At 40.2% G+C, this 15,658-nt stretch overlaps 1 protein-coding gene across 3 annotated transcripts in view; it reads left to right on the top strand.

The window, feature by feature from the left end:
* Positions 1 to 14,568, top strand: part of gpr158a (G protein-coupled receptor 158a) — a 92,272-nt gene extending 77,704 nt beyond the window's left edge. Inside the window, exons 8-12 of one of the 3 annotated variants that reach the window (XM_086306675.1) lie at positions 957 to 1,095; positions 5,306 to 5,411; positions 7,005 to 7,151; positions 7,242 to 7,325; positions 7,801 to 14,568. In XM_086306675.1, the coding sequence (XP_086162801.1) occupies positions 957 to 1,095; positions 5,306 to 5,411; positions 7,005 to 7,151; positions 7,242 to 7,325; positions 7,801 to 9,627 (2,303 nt within the window). In that variant the 3' untranslated portion in view covers positions 9,628 to 14,568. Of the gene's footprint in view, positions 1 to 956; positions 1,096 to 5,305; positions 5,412 to 7,004; positions 7,326 to 7,800 lie in introns of all 3 variants that reach the window. The other 2 variants (XM_086306676.1, XM_086306674.1) reach the window with 2 other exon arrangements.
* The last annotated feature ends 1,090 nt before the right edge of the window (positions 14,569 to 15,658 follow it).

Raw genomic sequence — 15,658 nt, 5'->3', positions numbered from 1 at the left:
AAGGAAAATGGTCCCAGTTTCACTAGAAGTGTTCATACACAGGGATGAGTTAATGTCATTGGGTTAGCAGTTCTTTGTCTGCAAATCCTCTGTATAATCGGTTTCACAAAGCCCACTCTAAACTGTATGGAGGTTCATGATAGATTACAAAAAAGAAAGTTATTCTATAGAAGTTATATTCTATAACAGAATATATGGTTAAAAAAAAGAAAGAAAAGGCTTTGAGGTAGCTAAACTTGTGAGTGAAGTCTTTTAGTTGGTAACGTACCAGAAACATTTTTTGTTTAACGCTGTAAAAAAAAAAAATCAAGTACAAAAAAATGAACAAATCTGCCCATTTTGAAGGATTAATATGCTGGAACTACTGATAAATAATTTACAAATGCTCTGAATAGACCATTAAAAAAGAGTTAGATTTCCCTCGTTGCTCTCACTCGCTATTTTATTTCAAGGAACGGAGAAAACAAATTTATTTCTATTGTTGTCTCGAGTAAATAGTTTTACTTACAAAAATAAAAGTTTGAGATCTAATTATTTAAAAAAAGAAGTCCAACAGACAGGGAGGCGTTTACAGTAATGAGTCACTTTGCAGTGATTGTTGTTCCTATTGTAAGGAAACATGATTCACTTGCCCTCACAGGCAGCAACCTGGCGTGTTTACAGTTGCGGAGCTGGATACCTTGGAAACCTTATGTGAGGCTGCCGCGGAGGTGCACGGGGACTCATTTAATGCCCTGAGAATACAACCACAGCTGTTGCAAATGAGTCTGTCGAGCAGGCCACTTTCCTGTATACGTGTGTTTTACAACCATCTGTGGCAGCTCCATGTGTGCGCTGGAGTGTGAAGTGGCTGGTTGGTTGGTGCCCATGTAAGGAGCGTGTGCTGCATTGAAATGATTTCTTGGCCAGAGCATTCGCTGTGTTTACAGCTTGTTTTTTGTTTTTTCGCTTCCCAGCCGAGTTCCTCTTCCTGCTGTGGGCGGTCTATCTGTGTTACGCCGTGAGGACTGTGCCGTCGGCCTTCCACGAGCCTCGCTACATGGCCATCGCTGTTCATAATGAGCTTGTGCTGTCAGCTATATTCTACATCATCAGGTAAGAGCTCCTCCTCCTAGTGATTTGGCACCATGAGGTTTTTTTTGTTGAATTTAAAAAAAATGCAAATATATTCTATCGTATTATTGCATCGTACCAGAAAATTAGTAAAAGTTATATGAGATAAATAGTTTGTTTATAAGGTCAGTGAACTGCCAACATAGTCTCTTGGTTATAGCACATCGAGTAAGCTAGAATGAATCTTAAGGAAATGACATGACAGAAATCAGAAAGTCTGAAAACCTTCAAACTGCGAACATGTTTTCAATCCCATGAGGTGATTTGATGCAAATTCACACTGGGCAATGCAAACAGAGGCGAAGCCGCATTTGCGCAGGTTAAAAATTTTCAACTCAAATTTGCATCATGTTGCAAAGCAAAAACCCATGATGACAATTAGAAACGGAGCTCCACAGCTTACTTTTATGCAGAGACGGGAAAAATAGATGAAGCCTTGAAGGTGTGCAAAATGGCAAATTTTCCAGCTATCAGTTACATGCCTCCTCATCCTGTTGGTCATTCAATGGTTGGTTGCTTTTGGACAATTCAGCCCTCAGTTGCCTAGGTAACCTTCTAATTTATTTGCCACCCCCTCATATGTCGATCAACATATGTGGGGGTCGCCATTGTTGGTATTTGCTGCATTTGCTCATGCCCACTCACTTCTCCTATTATCGCTTGAAGTTGCTGAACATCTTTGGCATTTTATGTTCTCTGATCACCACATCGCTCCGTGTGTGGACCACCCTTAGCTCAGGGGGAAAGTTTGCTTTGCATTTGGTAGCCAGCAGACCAGCAATAGTACGAAAGACATTAAACATGTAGCCTAATCTAATGGATGAGGATAAAAATTGGCTGTGTAAACAGTGCTTATATTTAGAAACCACTTGAAACTGTTAATTACATTCTTTAATAATCAAATCATATTTTAAATGTCACTCAACAGTGCGGCACTTTGTACTGCAAATCATCATACTCATGATGTCAGATTAGTTTGCCAAGTGTTCCTTCTTTGCAGGTTAGCATCCACGCGCCTGTGCTGTACTTCATGGCACATTACTCCAGTGATTATACACTAGCTTGTTCTCTCACAGCCTGCATACAACTGTTCATTTTCTAAATCACATACTGCTGTGTAGCATCTGAGAACAGTTAACTATTGCACATGAGTAAAATAGTAATTATTTACTCAACCAGCTGGTATTTGTGGTGCAGACTAGTGAGGGAAAGGTTGTTTAATCAGCTAGAAATTTCTTATATGTTATCAGTACTGCATAAGAACATTTTTGCTTTGTGTAAAGTAGTCAGTCTGTTCAGATTCTTGGTACATATGTACAGACCTGGTATAAACCAGCAGTTCTTCTCAGACACTTTGAGGTTACGGCACAGAATTTAATTATTCTGCTGCATTTTTGGTTCAGGTTGTTTGTGGTAATGGCAGGAAAGGTACTGCCCTCTTCTGGAAATGGGCAGCAGCAGCTCAAATAATTTAAAGCTACAGAGAGTTGAAGAGAAGAGGGCTGAAACCGAGCAAAATCAATTTATTTAACAAAAATAACCCAAAATGCAAACCAAGAATACAGTGGTGTGATAGAAAATTCTGTGAGGTGTCTTGATTGATTGATTGAATCTTTATTTTGAACATGTTGAAAAAGTACAACAAAACAGAATTAAAAGAGACAAATGAACAAAGCAAAACAAAAGGAAAACGAGCAACCACAACTCCAAATAACGTTCATGTTCAAAAAGGAGCAGGAAGAAGCATAAGCTTGTCTTGAAATGAAACTGGGAAGGCTCTACTCTGGGGTCCAGTGAGACTTGTTAAAGGTGCTGTTTGCACAGTCAGGCTGTGTTTTCTGACTCATCACAGACAGTTTTTTGCAGTAAACTCCCCCACCTGTGCTATACTGTAAGAAGCCTACAGCTTACATCATCTGTTATAATGCTATATCCAAACTGAAAACTTTTTAAACTGATTTTCTATTTATTTATGTAATAAATTTGTCTAGAATTTTTACCAAAACACTTTGAGCATCACAAATTATATTCTGTTATACCCCATACAATACTGAATTTAGAGATTCTTTGGGTAATAATCCTCTGTCTTGAAATACGCTCCAACTTTTATTTTATGACTAACACTGATGATAACTGACAGTAACATAACTGACAGGATCAGTTAAAAGAAAAAGAGACACTTTTATTTAAGATATTTAAGATAAAGAAGTGGGTTTTTTGTTTGTTTTGTCTGTTTTATTTGGATGGCAGTCTGTGTCACTTTTGCCTCACAGCTAAAAGGTGTTGGGTTCAAATCCAGCTCAGGACCTTTCTGTGTGCACACGTAAATGGAATAATAAAGGAAACAAAAGCAAAGTCCAAGTTTAACAAACACAAAAATCAGAACCTTAACACTGGAATAACAGTAAGGCTCGAATCCACCCACATAGCGCTCTAAGCATAGTTACTAATAGATACATTGTGTTCAGCATGCAAATGTTGTCACTTAAATTTGCAAAATTCCCAGTACGTACTGGCTCCATATTTAATATCATAGTCTGTCTTCAGGTTGTCATTTTGATGTTTATATCCTCCAGTAGATCGCCTGATTTCCGTGTACGCTAGCTGTTCTGTTCAGCTCGTAGTTAATTTTGATCATAGTGAAATCAGCCCTCTCCCTCCAGTCTACACGTCAAGTAGCTGCAATGTGCAGTTTTAATAAATGAGATGTTTCAGCTGACACTGCCACAGCCGCTCCTAGCTCGAGCCGCCCTAATTGAGAGCTCAGCTACATCACATTATTCACTAATGAACCATGTCAGGGTGATTTTTTTTTTCTAAGACAGCATCAATTACTTGAACTATTGGTAGCTTTATTATCGTTCATTACCAATAAATTGTGCATGATCGATAGTTTACTGGAAGAAATGCGAGTTTTTAAGTGTTCTGATGTCTTTTTGAACATCTGGCTCTTGTGATTGCTTGGCCAGTTCTTTTAACGAGCCTCTCGAGCATTGTTGTGAGGCTTTCCTCTGCAGAAAATGGCCAGATGAGGTCCTTAATAAACTGGAGAACTGCCTGGTGTGGTGGGTTAATTCCGTCTGGTTGCCACCTGGGGCTCCAGTGTGCACCGGGGCTAGTTAAAGGCAACCGCCATCCATTTATGTTGCATGAAGAACCTGCTATTTGATCCCATAGTGACCAGTTAAAGCTCAGGCTTCCGTGTTGGCTGTGGTCATCTTCAGGTATAAGCCAGGTCCAGGTAAATGGGATGCTGGAATGAAACCGCTGGAGTCGTAGGAGTGGTGGAGATCGCTCAGTGAAATGCTGCTGGCTGAGAGGAAACAGCATGCCAGAGTTATTAAATCCTCATCTGCACACAAACTCATCACAAAACACGAAGGAGAGAAGACTTCAAAGCTTCGAGACATTTCATATGCTGGACGTTTGCCTTCATTCATGCCTCACAGCTATTACCACAGTAACTGTTTGTTAATTAGCCATTTGCCAACCTCAGCAGCGTAATGAGCCTGCTACATGACATTTGCTTGTTAGAGGCTCTCCAGTGGTGGAATTAGCATCTAACAAGACATGCCTTCATATCCTTAGTGCACACGAGGTCTCACTGTGCTGAAAGCCTGTTAGTTCGTTCTAAATAACAGGCTGGAGCTACTCCTCTCACCACTGTTGTTTCAGATGGTAATTATCTTATTTTCCTCCAACTGCTGCAGCACAGCTAGCCTAGTGTGTTCCCGTCTGATGTACACATAGACTGAATCTTTTGACCAGATGAAGGTCACTCCTTTTTATTGTGAATCCAATTGAGCGGATGAGGAAAATATTGTGTCCTTGCTGGCACGAGGATCACCCAAGTAGAACACTGCAGGAGTGCATTTGACGACTAGACAGACACTGCTGCTAAATCTGCTGCACTGGTGGTAGCTTTCTCTCCCACATCCATCTGTATCCAAGAGCTTTGATGCAGGTTTCACTTCAGTTAGTGAATGAACACTTTAAAGTTGATGAACTATAATAAAGACGTGTCTTTGTGTCCAAATACTTTCCTGGTTTATGTGATGAGATTTAGCAGGTTGAATAGTGATGCTGAACAGCTTTATAGATATCAGAATATAAGAAACTGAAATCCTATCGGCAGTCAATGAAATTGACTAACATCAGCTTCACATCTGGATGTCTGTCTTTATTTTTACAGGTTCACTCTCGCTCCTGAGCTGCATCCAGACTGGATGCTGCTCCTGTTCTTCACCCACACTCACCTAACTGTCACTGTCACCCTGGGTCTTCTACTCATTCCTAAGGTAACCATTTCAATGTATGCAATACATTCACAAATGTATGGAAAAGATGGGTGTAGTATCTAATTGAATTTAAGTTTATTTATATAACGTCAAATCCCAACAACAGTCGCCTCATGACGCTTTATATTGCAAAGTAAAGACCCTACAATAATAATTGTAGTTTGTGAACCATCACTGTGAGACCTCAGTTTCAGAAGCTCTGAATCACAAGCACCCCTCCATGCTCACAGTGTAGCAACTTGTATAGATTTAGTCTATGAGGTTGCCCTAAAAAAGTCGCTAGGGTGAAAAAGTATATTCACCAACCAGGTAGTGAGTAGTTACTGGAGGTTATTTTACTTTTTACTTTGTGTTGTAATAAAAACCTGCTTGTGATTGCTTTGGTCGCTAACAGATTGCCATAGATGAGTCAGTGTCTTGCATGCAAACTGTGGTCAATTTTGGCAAACTGCTAGCGACCAATGAAATCGCAAGGTTTTTGGTGCAGCAACCACTCGGCAACCAGCTGGGGTATATGCATTTTTCCAAAGGTTGCTATGGAGTCGCTGACTGGTCTCTTGACTTATGTGACTGGGGCCTAAAATAGTGTGTACTCATAGAACAAATCAGCAGTAAGCACTCTGAGTATCTGTTGGGCTTATTTCCAGTTTTAGATGTCATGCTCCCTAGGTCAGTTAGCCTTAAAGTTCTTATTAATTCAAGTTTAAGCTCCAAAAAGTGTTGGGGGTGATTTATGTCTGAGGGATAGCAGCAGCAAGAGTGACAGGGAAGGTTTACAAAACAGTAGTGAGAATGCTATGATGTATGTTTCATGGCATTGACATTGGCACTGACAAAAACAGGAGGCAGAGCTGGAGATGTTGAGACTTTCATTGGGACATAATTAGAAATGACTACATCAGACAGACAGCTCAAGTTGAGCAGTTTGGAGACAAAGTTAGAGGTTTGTGCAGAGGAGAAATAGTGGATTATTGGATGGTGAACATGGATCTGGCAGTCAGGAAATGCAGAGGGGTGATGTGATAGAGGAGGACACTAGAAATAGGGTCCACAATTCCCTGTGGACACCCCTAAGGGAAGGAAAGAAGAAGAAGAATCTGTGCAGCACTTAAGTTTCATTTAAATGTTCTACTGTATATGAGTAAATTGCCTTAACTTGGCCATTCAACTTGCCCCCACTGGCCCAGATTTAAAGCACTTCTCCATTGGCTTCACCTTTCATATGTAGCCTGTGCTTACATGCTGCTTTACTTGTAATTTAGCTCCTTTGGTATTCGATGCTGTCCAGGATTTAGGCATTTCCAATTTAAGATATTGTTATTATTGTTGTTTTTATTCTTACTTTTTATTTTATTAATTATCTTTCATGGTGGTCTTTATTTTCATCAGTAAAATATAATGTTTTATATTTGCTATATAGACACGTAAATACATAGTAATGCACTAAAGAACTGTTTCCATCTTCTTAAATAATGTTAGGTTAAGTAAGTAAGCTATATATGTATATTGTGATTTCTGCATTGTTTGCTTTTCCTTGCTTAAGAAATGTAATGGAAACAATCAGTGTTGACCAATTTTACCGCCCTCCATCAGTTCCTGTTTGCTGGCACCCACATGAGAGATGATATCGCGTCTGAGGCCTATGAGGACGAGTTGGACATGGGTCGCTCTGGATCGTACCTCAACAGCAGCATAACGTCAGCATGGAGCGAGCACAGCCTGGACCCTGAGGACATCAGGGTGAGGGGTGTTTCCACCAACTTTTACATTTCCATTGTGCACCTTTTGAATCCTCCAAAAATACTGAGCCATGGCAGTTTTTTATTGCAGACACCAGACGAAATGGGCCATCTCAATTCTATTAATGGCTGTGGCATAAGGTCTTGCGACAGCCTTTGGGAAAAACGTGCCAACGTGAGCAGAGATATCTGTTTGTCTGTTAGAGCTGAAGAAGTCTCTCTACCAAAATATTTGGGTACCTTAAGCCTATAATGTAGAAGAGGGGGTTTTATGGTGACATCCGGTGTTTGAGAGCATTCACTGTCACGGAGGGAAATGCAGATTGAAATCCAACTGATTCAGGATCTGAGCTTAGAGGCTGTTTCAGACCTAACACTAAAAGACACTCCGTTTTCTTATTTGATGCTGTCCTAAACTGTCCCGTCTTTGCTTTTTTTCAGCATGTGATACTCTGTAATGCATTATTTAAAAACTGTTTGTAGTCATGTGTCATTAGGTAGTACTGCATGCTTTCTGTGCAGCAGATTGTGTGCTTTTCTGTAGCAGTGTTTGAGCGCGACCTTTGTTTGTTTGTTTTCTTTATTTAGCCAGGTTAATGTCTTTAAAAAAAGACTTATAACTTTGTATCTGTCTTATCATTGATGTGTAGGAAGAGCTGAAGAAACTGTACTCCCAGTTGGAGATTTACAAAAGGAAGAAGATGCTAGCAAACAACCCTCATTTCCAGAAAAAGCGAAGCTCTAAGAAAGGGTTAGGTCGCTCGCTGATGAGGCGCATCACAGAGATTCCCGAGTCTGTGCATCGCCAGTGCAGCCGTGAAGAGAAGGAGGCGGGAGAGCATGGCAGCAATCGTAACAGCATCTCCATGCTGAAGAAAACCCCCTTGGATACGACTCACCCAGCAAAACCAGCGAAGGAAGAGACACTGAAGAACAAGGTGTTCTCCCTGAAGAAGTCACACAGTAGCTATGATCACGTCCGGGACCAGAATGAGGACTCCAGCAGCACTGTAAATGATAAGATTGATGAGAACACAGCTGAAGGGTCCCTCCTGGATACACTTATGGGCAAGAAGCTGGTCAAGAAGACATCCAGTGAGAACATAAACGCCCCCAGTGAATCTACAGAATCAGTTCCCTTGGTATGCAAGTCAGCAAGCGCCCATAATCTCTCTGCAGACAAGAAACCAATTCATCCTAGAGCCTCCATGCTGCAGAAGTCCCTCAGTGTCATTGCTAGTGCCAAAGAGAAGACTTTGGGCTTGACTGGAAAGACCCAGGGTACAGAGGAAAGCAATAAGAAGAGTCAGCCAAAGAGCAAAGACACAAAGGCAAATGTAGAGCCAGAAAATGAATGCCAACCCAAGATGATTATCAGCCAGTCAGTCGAGTACAAACAAAGCACCACAAAAGGCATAATCATGAAACAGCCAGTTAGTGGCAGCCAACCGACAATCTGCTCCGACCCCATTAAGGGAAAAGACCTCTATGATCTCTCAGAAGTATGCCCCTGGGAGGTGGAAGATCTCCCAACTCCATCTGAAAATAAGGTTCAAAAGCATGTATCTATTGCACCAAAGGAAACCACAACTGTTCATGGAGGTAGCACGAAAGGAGCCAAGTCTCAGAAGCAGAAAGGTTCTGATCATTCTCCATCCAGTGGCAGGCACCCAAAGGAGATTCAGAGGTCATCGGCTATTCGAGCAGAGGTGTGCCCATGGGAAGACAGAGGTGAGATTCAAGCCAGTCAAGCGGAACCATCGAAGCAATCGATGTCTCAGTCTAAAGCCCAGCAGCCTCCCTCTTCAGTTGAAAGCTCCAGAACACATCGGGCAGATGTTTGTCCCTGGGACTTCGAAGAGCTGAAAAAACCAACAGAGTCAGCTCACTCACCAGACGTGACAAAGCAGAAAAAGGGAACCTCTCCAATGGATGTGAGAGATCCACCTAAAGGATCACTCCAGCCACTAATATCAAAAGTCGACGTCTATCCATGGGAATTCGACAACAGTGCAGCTGCTCCAAATTCAGAGAGGATACCCAGCCCCTCACAAGCACCCAAAACCAAGGAGTCCCCTTCTAAAAAGAAAGGGCCCCCTTTCACAAGAACAGTTGACCAAGAAAAATCAAAAGACACTGATGATGAGAAAAGCAGAACAAAGGTGAAGGACAAGAGTAAATCTTCAGAGAAACATGTCGGCCAGCAAAAAATGGCCGAGGTCTGCCCGTGGGATGTAGAGAGTCACCAGGAAATGCTGCTGGTAGAAAAAAGGAAAAGCGCTAATGTTGGAGCAGCCAAAGAAAAGCAGGCGGAAGTCTGTCCGTGGGATTTTGAGGAAAAAACGGATACAGACAAAAGTTCTTCTGCAGTGAAACAGAGCAAACCAACTCCTAAAGGGGGGCCTGTAGGTGCTGCTAAAAAGGCAGATGTTTGTCCCTGGGACTTTGAGGATAGTACGTCGAGCAAGAAAGCATGACACTCAACCTTAATGGACCACTGATATATTATAATTATTGATGTATACTTTTTTTCCACTTTGAAATCGTTAAATATCACCTTTTACTATTAGTACGGTGACTTGGAAGCAAAGTTGATCCACAAGTTGCCTTCCTTTCCAAGGTTTTGTTCCTGTTTTATCTATTTTGGAAAAAAGTGAAATCTACAAAAAAAAAAAAGTCATGATGAGCATTCCAGATTATTACAGGGCACTCCTGAAGAGAAATTGTAGACTAATTATGCAACTTTTAATTCAGTCTTTTCACTTCATAAGCAATGTTAAACATCCATGTTCACCATGTCAGCTGTTCTTACTTTTTTTTTGCTATGATTAGTTCTTGGACGAGACTGTAGAGACAAATATTGATGTGTATAAACAAGAAAGTATAAAATTAAGGTTGAATTGCATAACAGGGAAAGTGAAAGCCAAAGAACAAGTGAACAGTTGCAAAGAGGGATGCAGGTCTCGAAGCTCTAAAGTTAATTTATTAGTTTTTGTCCTTGGCGTAGGAAAGAAATCAGTCTATAGCACTTTAGCCAATTTCACAAATTAAGAACTGAGGACAGGTTATGTCCAACTTGTACATTTTGTCTTCTTATTTTCAACCACATGGCATGATATCACACACGATATAACACACTGACCAAACTCAGACATGTTTTGTTTGTTTGTTTTTTGTTTAGATCTATTTAATTGTAGTTCTCAGCAGATTAAAATGCTTCCAAGTCTGCGGAGATGTACTGTATGTGCCTATCTAACTAGCATTGTCTTGTATCAGTCTGAAGAGAAGCGAGTGTCTTCTTCTTCAGCATTTTGTGATGGTGAATTATATAAACAGCATGCACAGCCAGGTATCGAGAGTAGATGAAGCCTATCGGTTTGTCTACTAAAACAGTTAATGTGTTGGCAAATCTATAATGTTGTTTTCAGTTCACTTTTTTGAGACCCTGTTTTATAGTTTCAAAAGCTAAAGGGTGATATTTGAGAGCAGCGTTAACATGAATGTGTCAGATATGTTCACATATGTCAAAAGTAGTGAAGGAAAAGTTATTTGCACCAGCTTTGTGTATGAATCCAGCTTGGATCTTCGTCTTGCACCAAATGTGAGTAAGTGTGTGCCTGAGGATGCAATATTTAAAGGACAAATGAGATGCAGAAAAATTTGCAGAAGATCTGTTCTTGCCTTTGTGTTTACCATCCTACTGCCTCAACGTAAAAAAAAGGAAAGCAACTTCTCTTACACAATAACAGAAGCATTCTGGGTAATTAAAACTTGGGTTCTGTGTAGTAGTTGTGGCCACTAAAATTTGCCAGATAGTCCCACAGGTTTTTAAGGAGACTTCTGGCTTAGCTAAAACTGTCTGGAAGTTATTACTTAGTCTGGATAATCATCCATCAAAATTAAACAAATTAACATGCTATGCATCTGTAGATTATAGTCTAATGTAATGGCCTAAAAGCAAAAGACACCCTGTTTGAAAATGAAGGAGACACTAATCGCTTTTGGGTCATGTCAGCAAGGGCAGTTAGCATAAATATCGAAAATGTGGAGATCCATGCTGTAGCAACAGAAAGTAACCTTTAGTTAAAGAAATGAGCTGCCTGAAATGCTGCTGTGCCTCTGGGACCTCGTTTTTCATAGACATAGCTACTTTTTCTGGATCTTGCAGCGATAGATGACTTTGTTAGCTACACTTGTGTGCTACACTGCACTTGAGCCCACTATGTTTAAGTCAGTCAATCCCTTGAGAATATTGAAAATGCCCAACTTTACAGTGTGCGAGTGATCTGACAAATATTATAGATTATGATGCATTTCAATGTACTAAGAGTCTATGCAAGAGGTCTGTACAACAGTTGTAATGAGTGTGAGTGCTGGTATGTTTTTGTTTACACTCAACTGTTCACTGTTCATTAGCGCAAATCTTGACTTAGTCAGTCACATGGTCATGGTCAAAAAGACCTGCTAATAGGGAAGTTTAGAATGGGAAAAATCTGTGATTTAAGTGACTGAACGTAGTATGATTGTGGTTGTCAGATGAGCTGGGATGAATATTTCAGAAACTGCTGATTTGTTTATATTTTCTCACATTCCCACTCTAGAGTTTACAGAGAATGGTCCAAAAACAGAGAAAAATATCCGGTGAATGGCAGTTCTCTGGGCAAAAATGACATTTTTGATGTGAGAAGTCGGAGGAGAATGGCCAAACTACTTGGAATTGATAGGAAAGAAAGAAAAATACTTATAACCACTTGTTACAAGCAACGTATGCAGAAGAGCATCTCTTAACCTTGAAGCCGATGACCTATAGCTGGAGAAGCCTGTCCTAGATGCTATTTCTGTCAGCTAAGAACAAGAAACTGAGCCTATTTCACATTGACTCACCAGAACTGGACAATAGAAGACTGGAAAAATATTCCCTCTGGTCTAAGAAGCCTCAATTTCTGCTCCAACATTTGCATGGTAGAGTTAGAAGCTGGAGTTAACAACACAAAAGCATGGTTCAACTCTGTATCAGTGGTTCAGGGTGATGCTGGTGGTGTTGTAATAGCTTGGGGGATGTAGGCCTCTAATACAAATTCATCACCGTTTAAATGCCACAGCCTACCCCAGTATTGTTGCTGATCCTTTTATGATCACAGCGTACCCATTGTCCGATAGCTGCTCCCCGTAGGCTAACGCAAACCTCAAATCATCTCAAATGGTTTCTTGAACATTACGTTAAGTTCACTGTACTCAAATGGCCTCCACCAAACCTTAATCCAATAGCGCACCTTCCAGTGGTGAGATTCACATTATGGATCTACAGCAACTGTGTGATCATGCCACTATGAACCAAAGTCTCTGAAGAATATTTCCAGGACTTTGCTCGCTAGTACCAGGTTGGGTTAGTTAAGGTAAGTTGATGACTTATACCTTCATCCTCACTTCCACATGTGGTTCTTTCTGGCTCCAAAAAATAGAAGAAATCCCAACAGCAGCCGAAATGCCAAACTCAACTCTTCATCAGTGATGTCATGTTGTTCACATCCATCTTTTATTTACTTATATAGTGTTTCAAAGTTTATGGTCTAGTGCAGATTAAGCATCAAGTCTGAAATCTGCAATGTAGGAAACTCTGGACACAGACAGGGATGAATGAAGGTTCATCAAGTATGATCCTATCTAAATGATAGAAACAGTGGCCATAACTTCCAAAATAAAATCCAAGTTTTTATTAACTGGATCAAGGAACTGTCATTGAATGATGTGAAATACTGACAATAGTGTGACCTTTTATATTTAAAGGTTAAGCACTGCTGCAGTTTTTCTTTGCATCTCCATATTAGGCGTCATTTCAACTTAAATACAAATCAGACTGAACCCCCATTTGTTTATCAACCTAATAAGTTCATAATTAAACTTAGCATGGTAGTTATCAAATAATAATCTGACTAAATCTTTTAAAGGTTTTGAGATGTGCCGTGTTTTGTATCAAAATGTCTAAATAGTCACCATAAACTATCAAAGTGAAAAAAATACCCGCATTTATATTTGCAGTTGTGTGTCAGTAAAGCATCCACAGTGCATTGTGGTATCTTGTGAGAATTACTGATTGTAATTGTCTGTGTTCATGTCAATTTCCTCAGAACCCATTAGGGGTTGGTAATGACTATGATTCAGGCCAGTACCCATCGGTGAGTTTTCTTGAATTACTAAATTTCTTTGGCACAACTCAAATGAAAACAATCCAGCAACTGATATCATTTTCTGAGAATTACCTCCACCTCCAGCCTGTGGGAGGTGTCAGAGAGCACTGATTGATTGCAATCCTTTGATGGATCCTTGTGATCTTTATGAACCAGATGTTAAGCGTCATCTATCATCTGAGTCAGGATTTTATTGCATGAGTACAGCGACATTTGAAAAGCCCCTTCTTTATTTAAACCTAACTTTGGAGTCACTGCCATTTTCACTGAACTCGGGAGAAGAATAACCTGCTGCCTCTTTTACTGTCACTGTAGGAAAGTTATTTCAAAATGGAAAGATGTGTTTGTTTTCATATTTCAAAGTGAAATGGAGCGAATAGAGGCTCCATGATTTTGGTTGAATTTAATCCCAAAAAGAAAAAGAACCAAAAACAAGCAATATGTTAGCATTTTTAACAACAGAAGGAATTTTTATGGTGTCATTTATGTTGATTTTAAAACTAAACCCCAAAAAATGACAGTGCAACATCCCAGCACTAAATGAAGTCACTGTTTTATGTAACTTTGAGTCTACTTTTTTAATTTACAATAGCGTGCTTGCTGCAGGAATTCTCAGTTCTGCCAGTCCATAGCTGTATGCGTATTAAACAGTGTGATACATAACCAAGTGTTTGTTACTGTCCGTCTCTCTGGAATTCATCAATGAGTCTGTGAGTATTTGAACCTCAGCCATTTACTCGGGTGTGAAAATCCAAGACCATTGTTCTTGTACCACGCCGTGTCCCGTAGCTTCTTTGTCCTCCAATTGGGTCGTCTCTACCATGGTGCATTTTTGTTGGTTAGCTGCTTTCATTTAAACCTGACTTCTATTTCTTGTGACCAAACAAAGTCACACAAAGGCAAATACAACTACTACTATCGCTACTACTACTACTACTCAACGCTGTAACGTCGTAAATCTTGCTCTTGTGGCTTCTGCATGAATTCAAGAAATTAGTAGGACCGATGTTTCACTGCCCTTGATAGAACAAAAAAAAATAAAGAAAAGAAAAAATTGATCTTTTATGGACTGTTACAAGTTGTATAGTGAGTGATACTGTCTCTAACCCACTGTATTGTGCTTGTTATAACTATTGCTCTATGACAAGCTTATAGCATCAATATATGGGAATATTTGGTAGATTTATATTGTGTTATATTGTGATAGCATGTACATAAAAGATACCTCCTCTGCAATAAATATTTATATGAAAATTAACTGTGCGTTCTCCTCTGTTTCCACTACAATGCTTCAGATCCTACAGGAAGACAGTCCCGTGATGCATTTCTGCTTATAATCATGCCTGTCTCAGATTGATTTGCTTATTCTTTGTGCAGACATACAGTTGGAGAAAGTCCAGCATTTAACGACCTTGTGCATCATAACCACTTTAGAGTATGTGCTTCTTGGCGACTGCCCTGAAATGCTTTTATGGCTCATTGTGGTCTTTTTGGATGAAGATCAATGGACATTCTCTACACGAAGCAGGACACAGAAGATTATATCAAATGCTGACTCCAGACCCCTGAAGAAAAACTGAGTGCTGTTATTTTCCTATTCTGAGATAATTATCCGCCAAGGTGAAATTATTTCATACCCAAGCCAAAGGGAAAACCTGCTCTGTTAATACTGTTTAAAGTAGTGCTGTCAATAGATTAAAAAAAATTAACTAACTAATCTCACAATTTTCTGTTATTAATTGCGATTAATCTCAATTACTTTATTAATAGCCTGGCTCCAATTACATTTTTTTATTCTTTATATTTTAAGTAATTATCGTTGTTCACCGAAGTCCAGTGGTCTCCGGTGAGAGCGACATTCCTTACTTGCACAAGCTTGCTGGACTGCTGAGCCCTCTGGTCCCCATACAAAGTGTGCAGTCTCGACACAATGGTTCCTCTCGAGGGCAGATTGTAACACTCATCTCCTGATGCAGCACGAATGACTTCTCTCAGTCCATCATCTTCTACTATGCTAACTGGTCGGCAGTTTTTAGCTATCCAAACAACCAAGGAATTGGTTACCTTTTCTCTCACATTTTTTGTTATTCGTCCACAAGCACCATACTCCTGAAGCGTAGACTGGCGAGGTCCCGTAGAGGTGGATTCAGTTGGGTGTTTTGCTCTCAGGTGATACGCCAGTGATGAACTGCTTCTGTGGTACTTGAATTCAGCGTTGCAAATTGTGCATCTTACTCTCGTTTTGTCCAACAAGCCATCAGGCAACTTCTTAAAGAGAAACTTTCCACCCAAAAGTCCGCCCTCGTCCATGCTTGCGTGT

The sequence above is a fragment of the Aulonocara sp. 'chitande type north' Nkhata Bay genome, linkage group LG9 (assembly GCF_057382095.1).
Source record: "Aulonocara sp. 'chitande type north' Nkhata Bay isolate Kocher_YH1m ecotype deep benthic linkage group LG9, A_spYH_male_GT1.1, whole genome shotgun sequence".
Taxonomy (NCBI): domain Eukaryota; kingdom Metazoa; phylum Chordata; class Actinopteri; order Cichliformes; family Cichlidae; genus Aulonocara; species Aulonocara sp. 'chitande type north' Nkhata Bay.
Note: the sequence above shows the minus strand (reverse complement) of the source record. Positions and strands in the feature narration are given on the sequence as shown.